Source organism: Oncorhynchus nerka, linkage group LG6, assembly GCF_034236695.1.
Source record: "Oncorhynchus nerka isolate Pitt River linkage group LG6, Oner_Uvic_2.0, whole genome shotgun sequence".
Lineage (NCBI taxonomy): Eukaryota > Metazoa > Chordata > Actinopteri > Salmoniformes > Salmonidae > Oncorhynchus > Oncorhynchus nerka.
The window spans coordinates 46,082,340-46,108,883 of NC_088401.1; the positions used below are offsets into that span (position 1 = coordinate 46,082,340).

At 40.8% G+C, this 26,544-nt stretch overlaps 1 protein-coding gene across 1 annotated transcript; it reads right to left on the reverse strand.

The window, feature by feature from the left end:
• Positions 1–3,742: 3,742 nt before the first annotated feature.
• On the reverse strand, positions 3,743–16,331 carry LOC115130479 (LON peptidase N-terminal domain and RING finger protein 3-like). The gene is made up of 10 exons (XM_029661666.2): positions 15,544–16,331; positions 11,518–11,636; positions 11,124–11,402; positions 10,767–11,007; positions 10,551–10,641; positions 9,947–10,183; positions 9,655–9,813; positions 8,066–8,228; positions 7,806–7,955; positions 3,743–6,147 (listed from the first exon to the last, which is right to left on the reverse strand). Exons 1-10 carry the CDS (start codon positions 16,193–16,195, stop codon positions 5,986–5,988), a joined length of 2,253 nt encoding a protein of 750 aa, XP_029517526.1. The 5' UTR covers positions 16,196–16,331; the 3' UTR covers positions 3,743–5,985.
• Positions 16,332–26,544: the final 10,213 nt, after the last annotated feature.

Below are 26,544 nucleotides of genomic sequence, written 5' to 3' on the forward strand. Positions count from 1 at the left end.
AGAAAACACCTCCCAACATTTGGGAATGTTAAACCTTCCATGTTTGACGGATGCATAAAAATATGCCCCACCTCAGACAAACTGATATCGCGTCTATATGATGCTTTTCAATCTGTTAGCACACCTTCTACAGATGCCATTAAGGGAAAATGGGAGGAAGAACTAGGGACTGACATCTCGGTGGCAGACTGGGAAGAGAGCTTGGAGTATATCCACACATGCTCCATTAATTCCAGACATCGTCTCATACAATTCAAGGTATTACACAGGCTATTCTAAAACTAAACTGCATAGGATATTTCCTGACACATCCCCTACGTGTGATAAATGTCAGGTTGCGCAGGGTACACTAGTCCACTGCTTTGCCCTATGCTCTAGCTTGCATGGTTATTGGAGTGGAATTTTTTGGATCCTCTCTGAAGTTTTGGAGACTTCAATAGATCCAGACCCGCTTCTGATAATCCTGGGAGTATCTGAGTCCCTACCAACCCCCAAAAACAACTAATCTCTTACGGTCTCATTTCGGGCAAAAAAACTAATGTTGTTGTTTTGGAAAAGGAGGGAAGTGCCCTCTACCAAATTATGGCTCAGTGATTTGGCAAACACTGTACACTTAGAAAGAATTAGATATATTCTGAACAATAAATTATCAACATTTGATCAAATCTGGCAGCCTTTCCTCTCCTACTTGGACGAGTCGACGCTGTGAATTTGTACTTATTAACGCACTCTCAATTGTAATATTTTAATCTACCTTTGGGCAGCATGTGCTGGCCCTGCCACCCGAGCGGGGGGGGGGGGGCATCTACCCTCTTTCTTTCTACATGTCGTGTTTTGTATTATTTGTTTTGCACCCAGAACTCTGGGTCTTGCTGTTCCTGTATGCTCTTTTTTGTTTAGATAAGAATTGTATACCTGTCTTGTATACCTATACAAGATTCTTGTGTGTGTTCAATAAAAAATATTTGAAACGAGAACAAGTGGACATAAACGCTCATAAAAACGTAAAATAACAAAACCTAGATTATTGCGATACATGAATTTGGAATATCCCGCAAAAGCATAAATTTGAATTAGTGAAATTAATTTTATATATTGCCCAGCCCTATGCCATGGTCACAGTGTTAAAGGGTTACACACCAAAATCATCATAAATTATATGTATTATTTCATTTTGACATATTTAATTGAGCAACACGTCACTAAAAAAGTGTTGTTCTACAGTATGCCCAATGTCCATTGAGTCCACTACTGTATCCCACTGACTGTGAGTGACCTGACCGGAGAGGAGGTATTTGTTACATCATGCACATAATACCATGTACTTTCAGATGACAATAGTGGATCGGAGAGGGGAGTTAGCCGAGGCACCAACTCATGAAATCTCTTTTTAGTTCGACAACCTTCCATTTCAGGCCATGGGTTAAGCTCTCGTGTGAGCTGTTTTGTTGGAAGCACAGATCACACATTCAGTTGCATGTTTCAGGAATGTTTCAGTGTCAGAGATATTTCCTGTGCTTTAGCTCATGTTGATAGCCTTTTCAAATCTTACTGTTTAATCGTCTTTGCAGTTTAATGGCCCCCTCCCCTGTATTAAAAAGAGTACATCTTTATTTTTATTGAATTAGGGTAGACAAGTGGAATACAAGATAGACTATTGCCCCATACACACACTGCCCAACTTGTACAACTGATGTAAAATGTATTTGACACAATCCTGTGATACAAAATATTTGTGAAACAGAGTTTCCACAAAGCATTGGTCTGTGTCTCCTTTTTTTGCAGACTAACTCTCTGTTGTATCACAAGTGTTGTGCATCAATTGTACAAACGGAGTGTGTACAGGCCATGCCCCTGTGGTGGTCCTTAGACAGTAGGTGTATAATAAATGTATTTTTTACCTTTATTTAACCAGGCAAGTCAGTTAAGAACAAATTCTTATTTTCAATGACGGCCTCGGAACAGTGGGTTAACTGCCTGTTCAGGGGCAGAACGACAGATTTGTACCATGTCAGCTCGGGGGTTTGAACTTGCAACCTTCCTGTTGCTAGTCCAAGGCTCTAACCACTAGGCCGCCCTGCCGCCCCGTATAATGACCACCACAGGGGCCCGGCCTGTACACACTCAGTGTACATTGAACAAGTTTACACAGCCGTGGAGACACTACCTAATGATTGTGTAACGATTTTTAGAGGAGCAAGCTGCAGGTCTAAAGGATCTGTGCTTTTCTTTTCCATTGAAGAATACAAAGACAAACCCTACAATATCTGCTGCAATGTGATGTCTAACCATTATACAACACTTCAAACACATTAAAATTATTATGCATTCATTCGCAATGACGCCTCAGCCTCGCCAGCAGCTTGAGGATGAAACATGAGGGCAGGCTGTCTGCACATTACACAAGCACAGCACAGTATGGAAGTGTTTGAAGAAGTGAGGCGATAGGAGGCAGTACTGTAGCCAGAGCCCAGCCCCTGTTCCATCCATCCACAGGCAGCAACAGGGCATCAGCCACTGTACTGCGCAGTTCCACTCCCAAACCCATCATGTGAGGCTTTCCATTGATCATGCGAGTAGGAACATCAATGCACAGAGTCCTCCTTACAGCTCACACTGTATCATACGAGCTTGAGGCACACACAGTCATGTACTTCTCACATGGGCACACTCAAGCCCTCTGACACACAGCCCTCTCACGCAGTTTCCCACATTGTTTACAATGGGATAACTAGCCCTGAGCAGGTGTTCTGTCATCACATCAGCACACAGACAGGGAACTTAACCTCCTAGATGTCTTTTCTGGGTGAGTTAGGTAACCAGTTTTCCCACAATGCACTGCTTTGCCCTACTTCTGTCAGTGTGTTACATGTTTTGTAAAATCGGGGGTTAGGTGTATATGCCATGTTCCCATAGCAACCCCTGCATCTCGTGACCTTAACCTTTCAGTTATAACCTTGGCGTGTAACACAAGACTAGTATTATGTGGCCAGTCTCTGGCCAGGGCACACTGATGAAGGATCTGATTTAAGGCCGATGCTGAAAAATCTATTTCCAGTGGGACTCTCTGTAGTTTAATTAATAATACCTTTCTTCACGCCTTTGAGAGCCCACTTTGTTTCTTTATTTTTCGGTCCTGAATAAACAGAGCAGGACACCTTATGTAAAAAATTTAAAAAGTAAGCGATATTTGGCGATATTCCGGGACCTACTGCTGAAACATGCCCTCTCTCAAAGGCAGGAGAACAAGATGCACGGATACTCTGCAGATGCTAACCCGATTTCAAAGTTTACATAACGTCTGACTCTGCCCCCGTTATGTAAGCCCTATTAAAAATATCCTCATTGGCTTCTCCCTCACTCCCACCAGACAGACAGCCTGCAAATTACATTGGTACTACTTGTCCCCTCCTTCCTCGGAGTCCATCATCCCTCCCAGTCATGGAGGTGCTGTGGTGCGATTCGGTGTGGTATGGGTCAGGTCATCTCCTCCAAAAAAAAAGGCAGGGCTGCAGAATGTGGGGTAGTGGGACAGGGGGAGCGGAATAGCGTATCTATCCTTCTAACCGTAACCTACATTCACCGTGTTATGAAGTGGTGCATTGAGTTTACATAAGATATTTGTTATGTCAAAGCTTTCTAGACATTTCTAAAGAGCTACATTGATACTTCTTTCAACGGACAAGCACGTAACCAAAGTAGAGAAATATAGAACACAGGATTAGGGATGCTTCAGATTAAAGACCATCGGTTTAGCCCTTATTCCACAAATTAAGAGCACAACCTTTTTTATTCAGAATTGTGTTTTTTGTACATTGTATAACATTGAAATGACTACATTTCTATAAAAACAAAAAAATATAACATTGGATAAGATGCCAACCACATACATTCATTTTTGTAAACACATACAGTTAGAGGCCATTATACAAGTGTTACACAACCACCAAAGTAAGACTCCATGGTCACGTCATCTCCATAGAAACAAATGACATGTCAATATGAATCAATAAGCATGTTCTGTGGTGAAAGAGCTACAGGAGTGTCAGAGGTAGATTGACTTAGATCACTAGTGCAACGTTCAATGTGGAATTCAAAAAGGTCAGAAAGGTACTACCTTTGAATTTCTATTGTTTTGGCATTTTCTGATGTAAATGGGTAAAATACATAGATGAATGACAATTTGGCTAACATGCAACCGCCAGATCAAATTAATATACATGTAAAAGTATGAGATTTTGGTGAGGAAATATAAGCTACTTGAATTGACATGCCAATCAATCAACTTTTATTCAAAAAACATTTATTCAACCTTAACCAAGTCTCAATGTTTTATACAAAAGTCAATAGAAAATATTCACATTGTGTCCTTGCATTGAGAAGACTTTCATTTAGTTGTGATAAGATATAAGAACTATAGTACCAATATTTGTAACCACAATTGCAGGACTCGTCATACAATGAACCAGGATTTGAGTTTTACCAATATTTGTAACCACAACCTTAAGACTCGTCACACAATGGATTTTTAAAAATTTACTGTTTGTGTCCTCGAAAGAGAAGACCACATATTCAGCTCAATAGTTTGGACTTTTCAGCCAAGTCTTCCTCACTGGAATGCTATCTTTGTCTAAATTATTCTTCTTGGTACTGGCATCATGGAAGAAATCCAACTTAAGGCACTAAATGTTGAAAAAGATTAGAAATCACAGTGTTTGATGCTACAGTTTATGGTTCCACCGGACAATAGCTTGAAAGACAAGACGATGAGGTTCAAATGACAGGAAGCAGTCTTCCAACTCCTTCGGGAGTTTTTCGAATGGTTAGGAAAATCATTTCAGAGTGTCTTCGGCTTGGGACATGACAACCAAACGTAAAACTTCTCAAATCAAACTGAGAATTTTGGAAAGTGGTAAAAACAGCAGGGCTGATAAATCCGGCACTCTCTACACTCTAAAAGTTTATATTTCCCTTGTCTACAATTATTTGCATTTTCACATTCACGTCGTTGTCTTTTTTTTGTATAATAGCCAGGAATCACGCAGCACAAGTGGTGACAGTTATTGCAATCACTTTGTTTGTCTGTCACTTGTGTCACCCCTACTTTATGAGCATACCTGGTGCAAATAATAGCTGAGCCAAGAAAGCCCTATATAAATGCAATAACTTAAAAAAGTTTGTAAATTAACACATTTCCCCAAGATTTCACAGCATAACCATCCTGGTTCAATATCGTCTGTATAAAAAGGTGATTAGCGTTAACATAAAAATAACTGTAGAAAACTCAAAGAAGAAAAACAAAGAAATATGTAACATCCAACAAAACGAAAAATGTCTTCCTTTGTTGAAGGCAAAGCTCACAACCCATCTTTGCTCACCATGCATGGAAAACAGTGACTATCAGTTACGCTGTTGCTGCAACTACAGTGCTAAGTAGATCCTATAAATACCAAGAAACATTCCATCGTAAGTAGGAGATGGCTCATTTTAACTGCAGGTGAATTGCACTCATCTATACCAAAACAGGAAGAGAATTGCATTATCCTCTGAATGATACAGTCAAAGCGTCATCAGAACAAGGTACTCTGCTGTATTGCAATTTTCCCCTCTAATTTTCTACACATTCTAAGGGTTTTTGGATTTTATAATATGTCATTTGTGGTTAATAAACCCTTTGGAAATAATAAGTCATCATTGTAATAGTAATTTTCTCCCAGTGGTGTAAACATGTTCCATGTTCATAAATAATAACACAAACCAAGTCAAACCACAATCACCTTTACAGCACACTTTAAAATATTCAGTCCATAAGTAGCCTCTTCTAAGCCTTGGATCACATTTCAGTAATCTAATTAAAGTCCACTTGCCAATAGTAACCCATTCACACAAAGGCTTTCGTTAAAATGCGGTCTTTCAGATAAAAACAAAAAACAGACAAAACAGACACCCACATGGAGGGGATAGATGGCTGTGTGAGGGTTGGAGTCATCGAGAGGAGCGGTTGCGGGACATGAAGAGGAGTACTCTGCGGATACCACTGAGTCGGTCCTTCAGGGACGTCAGGGCCAGGAAGGGCAGCTGGGCTCGACCCTCCAGGGGAAGGACTGCCAGCAGCCACCAGCACCAGGACGGCCCATTGGCACTGGCCTACAGAGGGAGAGAGCAGGAGAATAACCATAAGAATCCAGCCACAACCTGTTCAACATAAACTGTGTCAAATCAAAATAGATTTAACGTATGTGTGATCTACAGTGCATTCGGAAAGTATTCAGCCCCATCTTCCACATTTTGTTACGTTACAGCCTTATTCTAAAATGGTTTATATTGTTGTTTTCTCATTCATCTGCACTCAATACCCCACAATGACAAAGCAAAAACAGGTTTTCAGACATTTTTACAAATTCATAGATTTAAAAAAAAATGACATCACATTTACATAAGTATTCATACCCTTTACACAGCACTTTGTTGAAGCACCTTTGGCAGTGATTACAGGCCTAGAGTTTTCTTGGGTATAGAAGCTTGGCACACCTGTAATTGGGGATTGTCTCCCATTCAACTCTGCAGATCCTCTCAAGCGTTGTCAGGCTGGATGGTGAGCGTCTCTGTACAGCTATTTTCAGGTCTCTGGTTAAAGTCCGGGTTCTGGCTGGGCCACTCAAGGACATTCAGAGACTTGTCCCGAAGCCACTCCTGCGTTGTCTTGGCTGTGTGCTTAGGGTCGTTGTCCTGTTGAAAGGTGAACCTTTGCCCCAGTCTGAGGTCCTGAGTACTCTAGAGCAGGTTTTAATCAAGGATCTCTCTGTACTTTGCTCCGTACATCTTTCCCTCGATCCTGAATAGTTTCCCAGTCCCTGAAAATCATCCCCACAGCATGATGCTGCCATCACCATGCTTCACCGTAGGGATGGTGCCAGGTTTCCTCCAGATGTGACGCTTGGCATTAAGACCAAAGAGTGTAATCTTGGTTTCATCAAACCAGATAATCTTGTTTCTCATGGTCTGAGAGTCCTGTACGTGCCTTTTGGCAAACTCCAAGCGGGCTGTCATGTGCCTTTTACTGAGGAGTGGCTTCCGTCTGGCCACTCTACCATTAAGGCCTGATTGGTGGAGTGATGCAGAGATGGTTGCCCTTCTGGAAGGTTCTCCCATCTCCATGGAGGAACTCTGGAGCTCTACCAGAGTGACCGTCGGATTCTTGGTCACCTCCCTGACCAAGGCCCTTCTCCCCAAATTGCTCAGTTTGGCCGGGCGGCCAGATCTAGGAAGAGTCTTGGTGGTTACGAACTTATTTTATTTAAGAATGAGGCCACTGCGTTTTTGGGGACCTTCAATGTTGCAGAAATTTGTTGGTACCTTTCCCCAGATCTGTGCATCGACACAATCTTGTCTCGGAGCTTCCTTTGACCTCATGGCTTGATTTTTGCTCTGACATGCACTGTCAACTGTGGGACCTTTATATAGACAGGTGTGCCTTTCCAAATCATGTCCAATCAATTGAATTTACCACAGGTATACTCCAAGTTGTAGAAACATCTCAAGCATGATGAACTGAACAGGATGCAGCTGAGCTCCATTTCGAGTCTCATAGCAGAGGGTCTGAATACTTATGTAAATAAGGTATTTCTGTTTTTATTTTCTATGAATTTGTAAACATTTCTAAAAACCTGTTTTTGTTTTGTCATTATGGGGTATTGTATTGAATGTATTTAATACATATTTGAATAAGGCTGTAAAATGTGGAAAAAGTCAAGGGGTCTGAATACTTCCCGAATACACTGTATTTCCAGGATTCATGTATTTACCTGTGGCTCAGAGTCTTTCTCTGGCATGCGCCCAAAGTGCTCCACGATCCTCTCCTTTTGTTCTTCTTTCAGGGAGTTGACCCAGATTAAGGCCTGGTCGTATACTGCATCATGGAGACTCTGCAGCTCCTTCTCTGCCACAACCTCCACCTTTACAGAACAAGAAATGCATTTATTAGCACAACAAGATACACTAATACAGGTCAAAAATAGTTCAGACAACATTCATGCAAATGCTTTAGTTTATGATAAATAAATACCTTAACGTCTTCCAGGTATTCAATGTCTGCTGTGTTATATCCATCTCTCTGGTGGTGCTTAATGACCTTGAACCTTCTTATCCCAATGGTGTCCACAACGGAGCGGCCATCTGCAAAGAATTCCACGTTTCGGATCTCCAGGAGGCTACCATAATCGGCAAATCTATGGGGAAGGCAAATAAGTAGATATGGATCCAAAATGTGTCTTAGGCATTCACAGGTGACACAAACAATAAAAGAGGCTATATAAACTATCTGCTTAAACAACTAGGTCTTGGGGCCCCTCTGGGTGCACGTTTAGTTTTTTGCCCTAGCACAACACAACTGATTCAAATAATCAACTAATCATCTAGCTTTGATTATTTGTATCAGCTGTGTAGTGCTGGGGCAAAAACCACAATGAGCATCCGTTTGGTAGATGTCTTCACAGGTCCACCAGGACATTACCCGGGAATGACCCGAGACCGGTCCAAAATTCTGTAGTTGACCCTCGGATCCGGGTCAGATTTGATTGTCACGGTTCTCTGATATATTAGTACTAAATTTGCTGTTAAGGACCTGTAAATACCAGAACGCGACTGCTGCAGTAGAGATTGAAAATTGTCTTGTTTATTCTGCTGCGGATTTTCACGAGAGCGGCACATTGTTGTTTTTGGCAGTCAATCACAAGTCATCAAAGCGGGCATTGGCCTCTGGCTCTGTGTGTATCGTGGTAAGCAAGTTAGCAGATCAATGGAAGATGGAATTAAAATGACGGAATTAAAGGTTAAATGAGAAGGATATGTTTCAACGACCAAGAGCCAACAGGGATGCTGCTACTTAATACTTTGAATGGAGTTGTTGTTATTATCGTTTAGGACGGGGGAAAGCGCAGTCTATGAAGCTATGATTAGGCAACCCTGCTAGCTAGATAGCTAGCTTAACTAGCTTCTCTTCTCGGTTTGACGCAGTCGAAACAGGTACTATGTAATCAGATTGGATGATAAATAACCTAGCTTTGGCAGCTTGATGTTAGTAACTAGTGCGAGTTGGCATTGGTTGCCGCTGTCTCCCTCTTCCTCCTCCTCGCACCACTCAGCCGGACACAGCATGGCCCTGCCCCCCGCCTGATACTAGCTCCGTTCTTCTATTCCTTGGTATGTGAATTAACAGCTTCAGTTAATAACTTAGCTAAAAATATACATTTTCTGCTGCTTCCCTGACTCGGATCGGGACTGGCTCTGGACCTGACTGGGTCTATACGGGGCCGGGTCTGGTTGTCCTCGGATCCATTCGGACCGGGTATCTATATTTAAAACATAAATGTATTCGGGTAGGGTCCTGGGAAGAAAGCCCTGGGTCAATTTCAGAACAGGCCCAACTTTTTGGACACGAGGAGACCTCTCCCCAGGACCGAGTTTGGGATACGCTGCAATACAACATGCAATACCTGCTCAGCTCTGATTATAGCCTAAGGCCCTCCTCAATGGCGCCAAACAAGAGTTGACACAACAGCTATTCAAATTTACTGCCAGATGGCACCGATATCCCCTGCCTGACTAAGGAACACTAAACACAATGTTTCTCTGCTTTGTCCAGGCTTTACTCACCCTTTGAGGTTATCGCTGAGGCACATTCCAAACTGCTTGGTACCCATCTCCATACACCTGCGGATCATCAGCCGGTAGCAGGGCTCAAAGATGTGAAGAGGACATGGAACGGTGGGGAAGGCCATGGTGCAAACAAATATAGGCACGTTCTTGTTTAGACTGCAAAAGAAAGGTTTGAGGATATAATATATCTAAAGTTATAGATGAAGTAACATTTTATAAAGTGTCTGATGTCATTGTTACACAGTTCAGAAGCAATCGGATAATGTCTGTATGCTGCTTTTAATCGTACTTGGATAAATCTGCAATCTCCTCTGCGTTGACTTTCTGTCTGTCCATGAGCTCATTTGGCAGATACTTGCAGATGAGGTTCTCCATCAAGACAGTCTTGTTGTATTTACGTTCTGCCAGATACTCTTCCAGCTCCATCTTGCAGAGGGGACACTTGGGGTTGTGGTCCAGGCATCGCTCGAGGCATTTCAGACAAAAGGTGTGGCCGCAAGGAGTGGTGACTGGTTCATAAAAGAGCCTAGGGTTTACCATGGAGATAAAGAACACAATATTGTACAATAGAGTGGTACAATGTCTCTCGCTACTCTATTATTGTTTACTTTCAGGTTTTCTTGTTTACATTGTTTGATAATTTAAATGTAGGCTATAACTGTGAAAAGAAGACTAAATGTTTACCTATTAATCTTTATTGCGTCATACCGAATCTTTATTGTTTCATACTATCAGAAAGGAAGATGAATATCTTCGGCTGTGAGTTTCACTAATCATAGATAATCTGATTCAAAAGCAGAACACTATATTACTATCATTGGCAAAGTGGCAAATGCTTACAATTCAGATACAAGTTTTGTCACGGATGGACGGCTACACGGAGATGTTCTCACCTCATACAAAGAGAACACTCCAGGTCAGCCGGGTCTATGAGGTCAGAAAGCACTGCACTCCAGGAAGTCGCCTCTTCATTCTGGGTCACTTCTGTAAAGGAGGAGAAACATTTGAGTTAGACAGTGAATCTCAACAACTGCTTCACTAATAGTAAATATCATGCCAATATAGCTCCAATGATTTAAGAGGCGGGGGAAAAAGTCTTTAAAACGTACCAGATTTGGAGCGCTTGCAGGTGTCGCTACTGTCCACTTGGCTGTCCTCGGATGAGCTACGTTTGCGTTTGAGGAAGACGCTCCTGTCAATGACTGTGGGATGGCAGACATTCAGGTCCACCTGATCTTCTCCTTTCTTTTCGCCGCATGCCATCGTCTCAAATAAGCCGCCTGTCTTAGGTTCACTCAGCGTAGGTGACGATGTCAACTTCTCATGAGAGGCAATATTCTTGTGAGACTCCTGTGAGAAAGGGTGATGATAGAACATTTGAATTAGTTCATGGGCTCAACTCAATGCACTAGATGGTAATACTTTATTGTAATTTAAAAACCTCAAAGATGGACGATTTCTCTTACATTGTAAGACTTGAAGGAAGTGGTGGTGTTGCAGCTTGAGGTTGAGGTGTTCAGGATGCCACCTTTGATTTTATTTCTGGAAGACAGTAGACTTGTGCAATCCAGGATTCTGTTGTGCACTTGATCAGTGACAGGGGCCAGAAGATCACTCAGAATCGTTTGCGCCTTTCTTTTTGCCAGTTTACTTTCAGGATCTAATGTAATGACGACCAGGTACTCTCTTAACGCTTCTTCACATTTCCCAAGACAGACTAAAGCTTGTGCTTTTCTAATATGTCCCTGGAAGAAAAATAAACAAATGTTTATTCATCAGTAGAACAATATCATTATGTTGCATTGTGAAGCTCTGATGGTAGATCTAAATTAAACATGGGGAAAAAAATCCAACTCTCACCTTTGACCAAAGAGGCATGAGTTTGCATGCCATCTCTGCATCATGAAGTGCATCCTCGTAATTCCTCAGACTGGAATTGATCTGTGATCGGTTGCTGTACAGCACATGGTCCCTTGGAGCTGGAAAATACAAAAAAACATATATTTACTTGGATAGACAGAGATTTACTTTGTTCCAAAAGTATAAATGTACATGACATCTTGATACAAAATCATTTTGAACTATACATCGAAAACATCAAGGTCAAATTCAATAGAAATTGAAATAGAGGCTGAAACTGATCATGTATTCATTAAACCATCATTCTGTCACACAATACCAGTTTTCTTTAGTTCATAGTGAAAATGTGCAGATTTTGGATTATTGTTGAAAGTGATTGTTGATAAACATTTACATCTCTCATGATAAGCTGTAGAGCACTGAGAGCACTGAGCTAAAGGCTAGAGCTGCCGCTTTCAAGGAGCGGGACTCTAACCCAGAAGCTTATAAGAAATCCTGCTATGTCCTCCGACGAACCATCAAACAGGCAATGCGTCAATACAGGACTAAGATCGAATCATACACCACCGGCTCTGGTGCTCGTCGGATGTGGCAGGGCTTGCAAACCATTGCAGGGCTTGCAAACCATTACAGACTACAAAGGGAAGCACAGCCGAGAGCTGCCCAGTGACACGAGCCTACCAGACGAGCTAAACTACTTCTATGCTCGCTTCGAGGCAAATAACACCGAAACATGCATGAGAGCACCAGCTGTTCTGGAAGACTGTGTGATCACACTCTCCGCAGCCAATGTGAGTAAGATCTATAAACAGGTCAAGGACGTGTACTGATTAACAGGACGTGTACTGCGAGCATGCACTGACCAACAGATGATGCAATCTCTATTGCACTCCACACTGCCCTTTCCCACCTGAGCAAAATGAACACCTATGTGAGAATGCTATTCATTGACTACAGCTCAGCGTTCAACACCATAGTGCCCTCAAAGCTCATCAATAAGCTAAGGACCCTGGGACTAAAAACCTCCCTCTGCAACTGGAACCTGGACTTCCTGACAGGCTGCTCCCAGGTGGTAAGGGAAGGTAACAACACATCCGCCATGCTGATACTCAACACAGGGGCCCCTCAGGGGTGCGTGCTCAGTCCCTGTTCACTCTTGACTGCATGGCCAGGCACGACTCGAACACCATCATTAAGTTTGCCGATGACACAACAGTCGTAGGCCTGATCACTGACAACGACGAGACAGCCTATAGGGAGGAAGTCAGAGACCTGCCCGTGTGGTGCCAGGACAACAACCTCTCCCTCAATGTGATCAAGACAAAAGAGATGATTGTGGACTACAGGAAAAAGAGGACCGAGCACGCCCCCATTCTCATCGATGGGGCTGTAGAGGAGCAGGTTGAGAGCTTCAAGTTCCTTGGTGTCCACATCACCAACACACTAACATGGTCCAAGCACACCAATACAGTCATGAAGAGGGCACGACAAAACCTTTTCCCCCTCAGGAAACTGAAAAGATTTGGCATGGGTCCTCAGATCCTCAAAATGTTATACAGTTGTAACATCGAGAGCATCTTGACTGGTTGCATCACTGCCTGGTATGGCAACTGCTCGGCCTCCGACTGCAAGGAACTACAGAGAGTAGTGCGTACGGCCCAGTACATCACTGGGGTCAAGATTCCTGCCATCCAGGACCTCTACACCCAGGACTTCTACACCAGGTAGTGTCAGAGGAAGGCCCTACAAATTGTCAGACTCCAGCCACCCTAGTCATAGACTGTTCTCTCTGCTACCGCACGGCAAGCGGTACCGGAGCGCCAAGTCTAGGTCCATGACGCTTCTAAACAGCTTCGACCCCCAAGTCATAAGACTCCTGCACACCTAATCAAATGGCTACCCAGACTATTTGCATTGCCCCCCTGTCTCCTTACACTGCTACTACTCTCTGTTGTTATCATCTATGCATAGTCACTTTACCACTTTTACAACTCTACCTACATGTACATATTACCTTAACTAACCGGTGCCCCCGCACATTTACTCTGTACAGGTACCCCCCTGTGTATAGTCTCGCTATTGTTATTTTACTGCTGCCCTTTAATTACTTTTTACTTTTATTTCTTATTCTTACTCATATTTTTTTTTAAACTGCATTGTTGGTTAAGGGCTCGATAGTAAGAATTTTACTGCAAGGTCTACCTGTTGTATTCGGCGCATGTGACTAATAACATTTTGATTTGATCATCAATAATAATATCAATGCGGCACACAAGAGTGGAACCAATACTACTGTGTCTGCTGTCGAACTTTTAGTACCCTTGACCTACATTTGTTTGATTGTTTTTTACCTCAAGCAATGTTTGGTCCCCTAGCCTACATAACATCTTATTCAACCTTCACACGCCCATCTGTGTGTAGGGTGGTCGGTGCCAGTATGAAAATGCAACGCAATTGAAATGTAGAAATTATAAATGCATTTATATGTTCATATCAATGCACATGATTCATGCCACAATTAAACTGTTAAAATAAAAAACTCAAATGTTTAATTGAAAATTGGAAACGGTAAACAGAATTTTTAATGAAAATGGCTAACAGAAGATGGTAAATGTAATGTTCAAAGTGAAATGTAGTGGCTTTTATCATTTTCTAACTGCCCTATTTAGCATTCTCTTTAAATGTTTTAAGTGTATGCAAATTACTTCCTGGAGGCGTGAACCAGGAGAAACACAACACCACCATACAGTGATACATCCTAACCATGTCATGCTCTCTGTGCATTGATTTTAGACTAGTGAAACCAACAGGGTTCAAACCTGGTGTCCTGTACACCAGAAGAACATGCTGCTAAGCCAAAGCTTTAGCTTGGGGAGCCAAAGCAAACTTTCTGGTCTCAGGCAAAGTTATTCAACACTGTGCAAAGTTACTCATCACATGTGCGTGGTCACCGAACCAGTATTTTCCTAGTTGTTCGCATGATGAGTAACCTTACCTGAAACCTTAAGAGTTAGCTATAATCGTTGGTTTAGCATACTAATGTGCTCTTCTGATGTGCAGAAGACACTTGTTCAAACCCTGTTAATCATATATGTGCTGTGGCTCAGATGGGTCTCTGTGAGCAGGAGGAGGAGGAGGAGGTCAAAGAAATGGTGATCGGTAACTGAGTTGGTTCAGTTACCACACATGCATGATGAGTAGGCCTAACCTTACCTGAGACATGAAGAGTTGCATTGGCTCCCAGTATCAATGCCTAGGCTTCAGCTTAGTGGGCCTATGCTTTTTTGGTGCGCAGAAGACCTGGGTTCGCACCCTGTTTGTTGGTTACACTAGTCTCAAATTAATGTACAGCATGGCATGGCTAGGGTGAACTACTACATGAGGGTGTGGTGTTGCTCTCCTGGTTCATGCCTCCAAGAAGTCATTTGCATACACTTTGACATTGTTAATTGAAAATAGAATTCTTAATTGGGTAGTTGACAAATGAAAATATCTATTTATGTAGATTGCATTTACGAATTTCTGTTTACCATTTGGCTTTTTCCATTTACCATGTTTATTTAGAATCTGTTTACCATTTACAATTCTCCTTTAACCATTTTCTATTTTCATTTAAAACTGCAATTTAATTGTGGCATGAATCTTGCGCACTGATGAAAAATGGCTGTATCATTTCACATTCCTATTTAGCAGTTTCGAACTGGCCCTAATCACCCTCCATACATCTGCCCATGTATGTCATATGCATGAATCTCTCTGAATTAAGGGGATAATTATAGCCTAGTAATAAACATGATACACTGTCATAATAATTTCCCCACTGAATTGTTACAATGTAGAGCAGCTTACGCCACGCGGAAGTTACATCACACACCTGCTGATTCAGCTGTCAATTAGGCCAGCTCATGTACGCACTGGAAACAGTAGCCTAAATGCTGTTGCAACATTGCATAAGATATAGGCCATCCATTTCAAGTGTTAAATTGCATTTCGAATTAGTTTAAATGAAAAGTTAAAATACCATACCTATTTGTATTGCTTCGTTGTATTTTTCCAAAGCAGCATCCATTATTTTATCTGAATATAGTCCATTCCCCTCACGTCTCAGATTAACAGCAAGTAATTGACTTGGAAACCACTTTAACAACAAGTTACTAAGAACAACATTAACTCTATAATTGTCCACATCATTGAGTTTGGTGTGCCGACTGTCATTACATTCTTTGCAGCAGACAGGCATTTTTTCTCTGTCCAGGCACTTTTTGCAAAAGCAGTGTCCACAAGGCAAGGTAACAGGCTCGTATAGAAATCCATAACATATTTTGCAGGTAAATGCATCATATCCAACGCAATCAGAGTGTGTCTCCTGTCTGTTGTTTTGACTGTCTGTCCCATCTTGTGTTTTAATACTGTTAGAGAGATATTCAATAAGATTATCCAGATGGACTGGTCGTAGTCTGTCGATTTCTGCGGCTTTTCGATAGATCTCGAAAGCATCGGTCAATTTACCAGCGAATGCCAGGGCATCCGCCCGTTTCACCAAGAGATGTTGCTGCGTACTAGGGTCGCAGAGGTGCAGCAGTTGGCATTCGTATATGTCTGCCGCGAGCCCGAAGTTTTTAGATTGAAACGCTTCTGCCGCAAGAAGCAGCATACAATCGGTACTATCCGTTCCCATAATGATTGCGGTTGTGTAGTATAGTCGCTAAATTAATCTTCCCTTTTAGTAGGTCTATTTCTATTTATCTTATTTTCTGAGGTCTTCTCCCCCTGTTCAACTCACTATTCTGAGACGATATCATAGTATCACTAATGGTGTTCTATCGTTGTAAAAAAATAAAAAATCTTATGTAAACTGTGTCATGTGACCACGGTCAGATGTTCCAATTGGACCCTGTTACCTAATAATTCAGTTGTAAAACAGAAAGCGTCTCGTCTGTGGATAGAAATTGGTAAATGTCCTGAAATGGGAATAATGCTTAATAGATTTCTTTCGGCTGAAGGCATTCCATGACGGAACGCTCGGGTAACAGAGCATAACTGTATATAGTCCAGCGTTTTCCAAACTCGGTCCTCAGGAACTCAAGGGGTGCACGTTTTGGTTTTTGCCCTAACGCTACACAGTTGATTCAAATGATCAAAGTTTGATGATTAGTTGAATATTTGAATCTGCTGTGTAGTGTTATGGCAAAAAAATCTAAACCTACACTGTCCCGAGGACCGAGTTTGGGAAACCCTACATTAGTCCTTGATTGATTGAAAACAAATGTCTTATTCTTCTACTTCTTATTCACTGCCTCTAGCTAGCACATTGCTTAATTATGCGTCACAATTGGTTTAAAAAAAATCTATAATATGTAATTATGGCTACTGTAGCCTATATGTCACTTTACATCCTACTGAGACATAAAATGTAAGTGTCCATTGAATGCATACATCTAGGGGGTTACACAAATTGCTCCACAAATAGGTCTTCTAAACTTGCATATGAACTCAATCCCACGTTCAGACAGCTAGGTTTCTATATCAGGGCCAAGGCAACTTTCTTACAGTGGCCCTGAAAGTGGGCCATCAGTGTGTCTGTTACGCCCTGACCTTAGAGATCCTTTTTATGTCTATTTGGTTTGGTCAGGGTGTGATTTGGGGTGGGTATTCTATGTTCTATTATTTGTATTTCTATGTTTTGGGCGGGTAGGGTTCTCAATCAGGGACAGCTTTATATCGTTGTCTCTGATTGAGAACCATACTTAGGTAGCCCTTCTCCCACCTGTCTTTGTGGGAAGTTGACTTTGTTTAGGGCACATAGCGTCATGGTTTGTTTGTTTAGTGTTTATTGTTTGTTTTGTTTGTGTAGTGTTTATTGTTTTGTTTGTGTAGTGTTGATTGTTTTGTTTGGCTTCATTTTCCAAATAAAGAGAAAATGTATGCTCACAACGCTGCACCTTGGTCCTCTTCTTCCAACGACACCCGTGACAGTGACCCAGTCAGCTCGTCTAGACCTGGATGAGGAGGTTTTGCCCAAATCCTGTGGCTGAACCATAACTTTTTCCAATGTCATTTGCAATTCTTGGGCAACTTTATGTTATGGTCCTATAGGTAATCACATTGTTATAAGTACCATAATGAAACAAACACTACATTTACTGTAAACAAAACATTAAATACTGTATTTTAGTCAAGTGCTAATAAAACTCCCATTTTAATACAATTGATCATATTTCATATCTACAGTATGAAGAATTGTATCAGTTCTTCAATAACCTTACTGACATGTGCAGTTAATCTTTAATCTTCAAAACGCTTATCTTTTCCAGATCATTAATCTCTTTAAAAATAAGTGCAACGTTGTACCAGAGTTTTTAAATTTGGGAACAGGCACCTAGAGATTAAAATAAACATATGCAATGTCTGATTATTTAGTGTAGTATTGAGGCTAACTTTCCTGTGATCTGATTGTGCAACTGGAGATTGACCTGAGAGAGCCCCGATGATGACAAAATATTAGCATGTCCAAATCTGCATTGAAATGTGGCATGTGAACACAGTAAACTATTTTTGTTTGAGGAAAGTGTTGGGTATACCAGACTGTGTTATCTCACAATCCTTCACCATAAAATGTAACCCAAATGCTCTAGTCTAAACCATATTGTAGCTACATATGCATAAGCAGGGACAGTGTAGGTACACGCTGCTGCAAACAAATAATCTATTTAGAACTCCGATACATAATTGCAGGCTGTGTAATTACACATATCAATCTTAATATGCATTAGACAAACTTAAATCAACCCTCCCCTCCCTCATCCTACTCTATACACATTTAGAAAATTGAGTTCATCAAGGGTTATTGGTAAGGGTGATGGTTCTATGTGGAAGCTTAATGACTCTAAGAACCCTATGAGCACTTTAAGTGTTTAATTAAAATGTAGGGGTGGCGGCATATTCTAATATTTTGCAGTGTGGTTTCCTCCCAGCTCTTTTTGAGTGTCATTCCAGTTTATCTAATTTGTGGTGTAATGCCATTACATGTTAAATAAATATGACTATGGTCAGTGTCTTGTGAAATAATTATATATAGCCGTGTGTCAATGGAGAACAGTTGTCTAAATCGGTTGTTCTCAATTCTCTCCGCAGGGACCCACAGACATTCCAGAACAAGTACACCTGATTCAACTTGTGAACTGACACAATAATAACAGCTATGGAATTTTAAGAATATAATATGGCTAACCAGAATTTTAAAAACTGTATGGTTCATCAGGGGTTGCCTAGTGGTTAGAGTGTTGGACTAGTAACCGGAAGGTTGCAAGTTCAAACCCCCGAGCTGACAAGGTACAAATCTGTCTTTCTGCCCCTGAACAGGCAGTTAACCCATTGTTCCTAGGCCGTCATTGAAAATAAGAATTTGTTCTTAATATTAACTGACTTGCCTTGTTAAAAACACATAAAAAAGGTTCTTTGTAGAACGTTTGAGATTAAGAAACCATTCAAAAGAGTTCATTATAGCACCAAGATGGGTTGTCAACAGCACCAAAAAGGCTTGTAACAAAAGCAGAACCCTTTTTGGTGCTATATAAAACCTTTTATAATGGTTCTTTATAGAACCTGAGGAAAGGCTTCTTTATAGCAACATAAATGTTCCATGTAGAACCTTTTGAACATGGTTCTTTATAGAACCTTCAAAAAAAGGTTCTACAGTGCATTTGGAAAGGATTCAGACCCCTTCCCTTTTTCCAAATTCTGTTACGTTACAGCCTTATTCTAAAATAGAGTTAATACATTTTTTCCCCTCATCAATCGACACACAATACCCCATAATGACAAAGTGAAAACAGGTTTTTAGAAATGTTAAAGAACAGAAATACCTTATTTACATAAGTATTCAGACCCTTTGCTATGAGACTCAAAATTGATCTCAGGTGCAGAATGTTTCCATTGATCATCCTTGAGATGTTTCTATAACTTGATTGGAGTCCATCCAAATTCAATTGATTGGACATGATTTGTAAAGGCTGTCTATATAAGGTCCCACAGTTGACAGTGCATGTCAGAGCAAAAAACAAGCCATGAGGTTGAAGGAATTGTCCGTAGAGCTCCAAGACAGGGTTGTGTCGATGCACAGATCTGGGGAAGGGGACCAACAAATTTATGCAGCATTGAAGTTCCCCATGAACACAGTGGCCTCCATCATTCTAATATAAAATACGTTTGGAACCACCAAGACTCTTCCTAGACCTGGCCATCCAACCAAACTGAGCAATTGGGGGAGAAGGGCCTTGGTCAGGGAGGTGACCAAGAACCCGATGGTCACTCTGGTAGAGCTCCAGAGTTACTCTGTGGAGATGGGAGAACCTTCCAGAAGGACAACCATCTCTGCAGCACTCTACCAATCAGGCCTTTATGGTAGTGGCCAGATGGAAGCCACTCCTCAGTAGAAGGCACATGACAGCCCGCTTGGAGTTTTCCAAAATGCATCTAAAGGACTCTCAGACGATGGGAAACAAGATTCTCTGGTCTGATGAAACCAAGATTGAACTCTTTGGCCTGAATGCCAAGCGTCACATCTTGAGGAAACCTGGCACCATTCCTACGGTGAAACATGGTGGTTGCAGCTTCATGCTGTGGGGCTGTTTTTCAGTGGCAGGGACTGGGAGACTATTCAGGATCGAGGGAAAGATGAACGAAGCAAAGTACAGAGAGATCCTTGATGCAAACCTGCTCCAGTGCCCTCAGGACCTCAGGACTGGGGCAAAGGTTCACATTCCAAAAGGACAACAACCCTAAGCACACAGCCAAGACAATGCAGGAGTGGCTTTGGGACTAGTCTCTGAATGTTCTTGAGTGGCCCAGCCAGGGCCCGTACTTGAACCTGATTGAGCATCTCTGGAAATAGCTGTGCAGCAAGAGAAACTCACCAAATACAGGTGTTCCAAGCTTGTAGCATCATACCCACGAAGACTCTAGGCTGTAATCGCTGCCAAAGGTGCTTCAACTAAGTACTGAGTAAAGGGTCTGAATACTTATGTTAATGTACTATTTAATTTATTTATTTTAAAATGCATTTTTTACTTTGTCATTATGGGGAATTGGGTGTAGATTGCTGAGGGGGAAAAAACTATTTTATCCATTTTAGAAAAAGGCTGTAACGTAACAAAATGTGGAAAAAGTCAAGAGGTGTCACGTTCTGACCTTTATTTCCTTTGTTTTGTCGTTATTTAGTATGGTCAGGGCGTGAGTTGGGGTGGGCAGTCTATGTTTGTTTTCCTATGATTTTGGGATTTCTATGTTTCGGCCTAGTATGGTTCTCAATCAGAGGCAGGTGTCATTAGTTGTCTCTGATTGAGAATCATAATTAGGTAGGCTGGTTTTCACTGTTTGTTTTGTGGGTGATTGTCTATGTTAGTTCCTTGTGTCAGCACAGTTCTTATGATAGCTTCACGGTCATTATTTGTTTATTGTTTTTGTACAGTTTACTTCGTGTTTTTTTGTCATCTATTAAATGATGCATTCCCACCACGCTGCGCTTTGGTCCGCTTCTTACGACGATCGTGACAAGCGGTCTGAATTACTTTTCGAATACACTGTACCTCTATTCATGAAGCAGTCTGCAGCCTGAGGAAATGTTGTGATTAGACAGAGCATCGGAATAGAACGCTCCGTTTTCTGCCAAAGCGTGATGCTGTTTCCCGGAAATTATCTTGTGACCAGAACAAAACAACTTATTTTACTCGACTAGAGATTAAAATAAATTGTGTTTCTTTGAAAAGATGGGCCTGGCAGACATGAAAAAGACATCAAAGGAAAAGGATCCACAGACACAGAGGCTGATTGTCTTTATTTTCAATGCCGTCTGCCATGGATAACACAAACACAGAACATTAAACACTACCTGAATTGACTCAGAAAGGTAATGTAAGTAGGCCTACAGTATGACAGTGAGATCAATGAGCTGACATATGGAATTGTTTTAAAATGGTCATATTGTGGACCAGGTGACTACCTCATGAAGCTGGTTGTGAGAATGTCAAGAGTGTGCAAAGCTGTCATCAAGGCAAAGGGTGGCTAAAATGTATTTTGATTTGTTTAACACTTTTTGGGTTACTGCATGATTCCATATGTGTTATTTCATAGTTTTGATATGTTCACTATTATTCTACAATGTAGAAAATAGTTAAAATAAAGAAAAACCCTTGAATGAGTAGGTGTCCAAACTTTTGACTGGTACTGTGTATATATATATATATATATTTTTACACATATTTAAACTATTTTTTTGGGTAGGCACAAAACTTTCACACTTCCATTTTATTTTATTTTTACCGGTACAGGTTATCTTCAGAAGAACGTTTGAGGGTCATAGAGCAAACCTGAGAACACCAACCGTTTGTAACCCAAGCAGTTTGGACGCTACCAAACATAAGTTGGTACATCGACACCGGTGCGTCAATCGAAACTTGAGGTTAACTGGGGATTGGTCAAAATTTGCACACTAGACACAGTATAGGGATAGGGTGCCATTTGGGACACACTCCATCTGTTGATGAAGCCACCTGAAACCAAAGGCTGCATAGCAATTGTCCATTCCTCTCCTCATGGATATCCAAGCATTGGATCGGTGTAAACATTGGCTTGAGCTACTTCACACCATTGTTAAATTCCTGAGATGAAAATAAATGTGCAAGTCCAAACTTTGGGAGACAGTGGATATGCAGCCAATGTTAATGGTCACACACCTTTAAGTCATTTGTAAAAGGGGGGTATTCTATAAAAGCTCAAATCATTGACAGGTTGTTGCAGTGTAAGGTGGGACAATGGATCAAGAGCTGTATAGGTTAATTAAAGACTTTTCCAGAAAATTGTGGTAAACAGCAGACAACTGGAATGTTTTATTCTCAGCCAGGCCCATCTCTTCAAAGGAAACACCATTCAATTATATTTCTAATGTATTCCAAACAATGGTGGTAACCAGATTATCTAAATAATTTAGGTAGTAAACAATGCCCCACTGGTATGTTCTATTGCGAACTGTTTGGGACCTGTCGTTGTTTCCCTGTTTAGGCCTATTACTGTAAAATTAGAGGCTTTTCTCCATATTCAAACGTGTTCAGTGCAACATGCCAGGCTCTCTGTCCACTGGAGGCGTGGTTTACTACACGTTCTTTGAAATAAGCGCTGGCTGGTATCGTCGTATTCCAACGCCTCGAGTTATATTACACCGGCTATAAACTGGGTATAGCCTAGCTATATATATATATATAACACTCAATTCCGTTCTCTTATATCGAGCCCGAGTTGAGTTTTGATGACTGATAGCGAGATTTACTAGCAACAAATTGAGTCACCATCAGTTGAGTCTTGTAAAAATGTCAATTCTGAAAACGCTTACTTGTACCCCGTTTGTCCTATTAAATTGCGGTCCTTCCTCTGGGTGCTGAAATTCATACTTTTAATAAAATATTAATATTAAGCGAATACAATCACTGACTTTTCCCTTCTTGCTCGTAGGGTAAAACGCGGATGGTCGTAATACCTTTCACCTTTTCGTCAGTTTTCAGAAATTGTTTACGGTAGTGTATTCAAAACTTGATTACAAACCACCTACATCTGTCCTTTACAAATTGGTGTGGATATTATATACATACTTATTGACTTTTTCTACATTTTGTTATGTTACCCGATTTTGTTTAATTGATACCCGATTAAATAAATAATGTAACAATTAACTCATTTGGAATTTGGGGCACCACAAGCGCGGTTGTTTAAGGAGTTACCATCTCCCAAATTACACTCTAAAGGTCATTACCTATCACATCCATAAAACAATCAACGTATTAATCATAACTTTGTATCATATCATCATTCTCATAACCTCCTGCATCTGCAAAACCCCCAGCCTTACTTATGATTCAGTACTAGACAAATTGGTTTAATTATTTATTTACTAGCTAACTAAATAATAACACAGGATAAACATACAGACTTAGTTCATGAGAAAAGGTCCCTAGCGGACTGACACAACCTATGGTGGCTTGTTACAAAGGAGATGGACAGGGAGGAAGAGAGAGAGAGAGAAAGAGACACTTATCGTTGATACATTTTAGAAACTATTCTCACAGTAATCACATACTTTCACACGAACCGCCACATGTTTGGAGTAAGAAAGCATGAATGTATTTACGTTTAAATGCCTTTGTTCGCCGTGGATCTCTGTTAGAACCAGACCTCCTTAGGAAGGGTGTTGGGCCTTTCAACGGCATGCTTGTAAGGCTCTGGTTGTCCAAAAGGGTTTCCCCCCCCGTCTTCTACTGTTGTTCACTCTGGAAGATGCTCCTTGGAAGATAGGCTGGCCAGCCGTGTCGACGGTACCCATTGGTGATGAGAGTAGAAGAATATGGGGCAGCAGGGTAGCTTAGTGGTTATAGCGTTGGACTAGTAACTGAAAGGTTGCAAGTTCATATCCCCAAGCTGACAAGGTACAAATCTGTCGTTCTGCCCCTGAACAGGCAGTTAACCCACTGTTCCTAGGCCGTCATTGAAAATAAGAATTTGTTCTTAACTGACTTGCCTAGTTAAATAAAGATTTTAAAAAAGTGATTTTATAAGAGTAGGATGGTTTGAAGAGTTTTTACTTAGGACAGCTAATCAGCCATACCAGTATGGCCGGGAGGTGAGTTTATGGTCTCAACCTCATGTTGAGATACAGAGTTCAAACTAGAGGTTGACCGATTATGATTTTTGAAAGCCAATACCGATTATTGGATGACCCCAAAAAAAAGCCGATACCGATTAATCGGACAATTTTTTATATATATATTTGTAATAATGACAATTACAACAATACTGAATGAACAATGAACACTTTTGTTTTAACTTATTAATATAATACATAAATCAAATCTATTTAGTCTCAAATAAATAATGAAACACGTTCAATTTGGTTTAAATAATGCAATAACACAGTGATGGATAAGAAAGTAAAAGTGCAATATGTGCCATGTAAGAAAGCTAACATTTAAGTTCCTTGCTCAGAACATGAAAACATATGAAAGCTGGTGGTTCCTTTTAACATGAGTCTTCAATATTCCCAGTTAAGAAGTTTTAGGTTGTAGTTATTATAGGAATATTGTAGGACAATTTCTCTCTATACCATTTGTATTTCATATACCTTTTGACTATTGGATGTTCTTATAGGCACTATAGTATTGCCAGCCTAATCTCGAGAGTTGATAGGCTTGAAGTCATTAACAGCGCTGTGCTTCATGCATTGCTAAGAGCTGCTGGCAAACGCAGGAAAGTGCTGTTTGAATGAATGCTTACCAATGCTGCTGCCTATCACTGCTCAGTCAGACTGCACTATAAAATATCAAATCATAGACTTAATTATAATATAATAAAAATCATTTCGAAAACAAAACGTTTATTATTTCAGTGAAATACGGAACGGTTCCAGATTTTATCGAACGGGTGGCAACCTTAAGTCTAAATATTGCTGTTACATTGCACAACCTTCAATGTTACGTCATAATATGTAAAATTCTGTTAAATTAATTACGGTCTTTGTTAGGAAGAAATGGTCTTCACACAGTTCGCAACGAGCCAGGCGTCCCAAACTGCTGCATATACCCTGACTCTGCTTGCACTGAACGCAAGAGAAGTGACACAATTTCCCTAGTTAATAAATCCTGCTGACATGAATTTTTTAAAACTAAATATGCATGTTTAAAAAATATACTTGTATATTGATTTTAAGAAAGGCATTGATGTTTATGATTAGGTACATTTGTGCAACGATTGTGTTTTTTTCGCTAATGCACTTTTGTTAAATCATCACCCGCTTGGCAAAGTTGAAGTAGGCTATGATTCGATGATAAATTAACTGGCACCGCATAGATTATATGCAACACAGGACAAGCTAGTTAAACTAGTAATATCATCAACCATGTGTAGTTAACTAGTGATTATGTTAAGACTGATTGTTTTTAAAAAGAGTTTAATGCTAGCTAGCAACTGACCTTGGCTCCTTGCAGCCACAAGGTCCTTTTGATGTTGGTGGTGGTCAGCCTGCCACACAGTCTCCTCGTGTATTGCAATGTAATCGGCCATAATTGGCATCCAAAAATGACGATTACGATTGCTATGAAAACTTGAAATCGGCCTTAATTAATTGGCCATGCCGATTAATCGGTCGACCTCTAATGTCAACTAGATTGAAGCATTCATTCTATCAATATATTACATTATTCTGTTGAACAAGGTTTTATTTCATCTTCTAGGCCTAGGGCAACATATAATGACAAAAGAGAATCTGCATGTATCTAATTATAGACAAGTTGACCAACAAATAGCCTACCAAAATGTAAACAAATTGTTCTGAAGACTTTGACTGTAGCCTAGAGCATTTTCTATGTGTGTGGGTTAGGGTTGAGTGCGGGCCTCAGATTTTCACTTTATTACATATAGTCACGGGTTGCAAATGCGTTATTAGCAATTGAGGGCGGGTACGGGTGAACAAACAGCCGAGTCCCAATTGAATCTCATCTTACGTAGTATGAGCAACGAGGTAAAAGTCGGTGGTTGTATTCGCAAAAAGGTTTTATTGAAAGTATGAATTTCAGCACAGCTCGGAAGGACCGCTGTTTTAGAGGGCAAAGGGTTTACAGAATTTACAAGAATTGACTTATGGTGCCTCAATGTTTTTAGAAAACCCTGCGATGTTATCAAAACACAACTCTGCCTCAATATAAGACAACTTGGGTTTTCAGAGAGCTAGTGTGTGGCTAGAGACAAAGAGAGAAATTAGAGAGAAATTAGAGAGAAATGGAAACTAGTTAATTTCAGTGTTCCAAAGTGAATGGGATGCAACTAAATTACCAACCTTTGAGTATTTTTCTAAACAATTATTGGTCTACAACCTTCAGCTGTTTAGCCATGATTTTGATTTCTGATGGAATCCTTCCTCCCAAACAACTTGAGTCTGTGGATGCACCAACCGCGACTGGCATGGCTTGACGACATGATACTTCATAT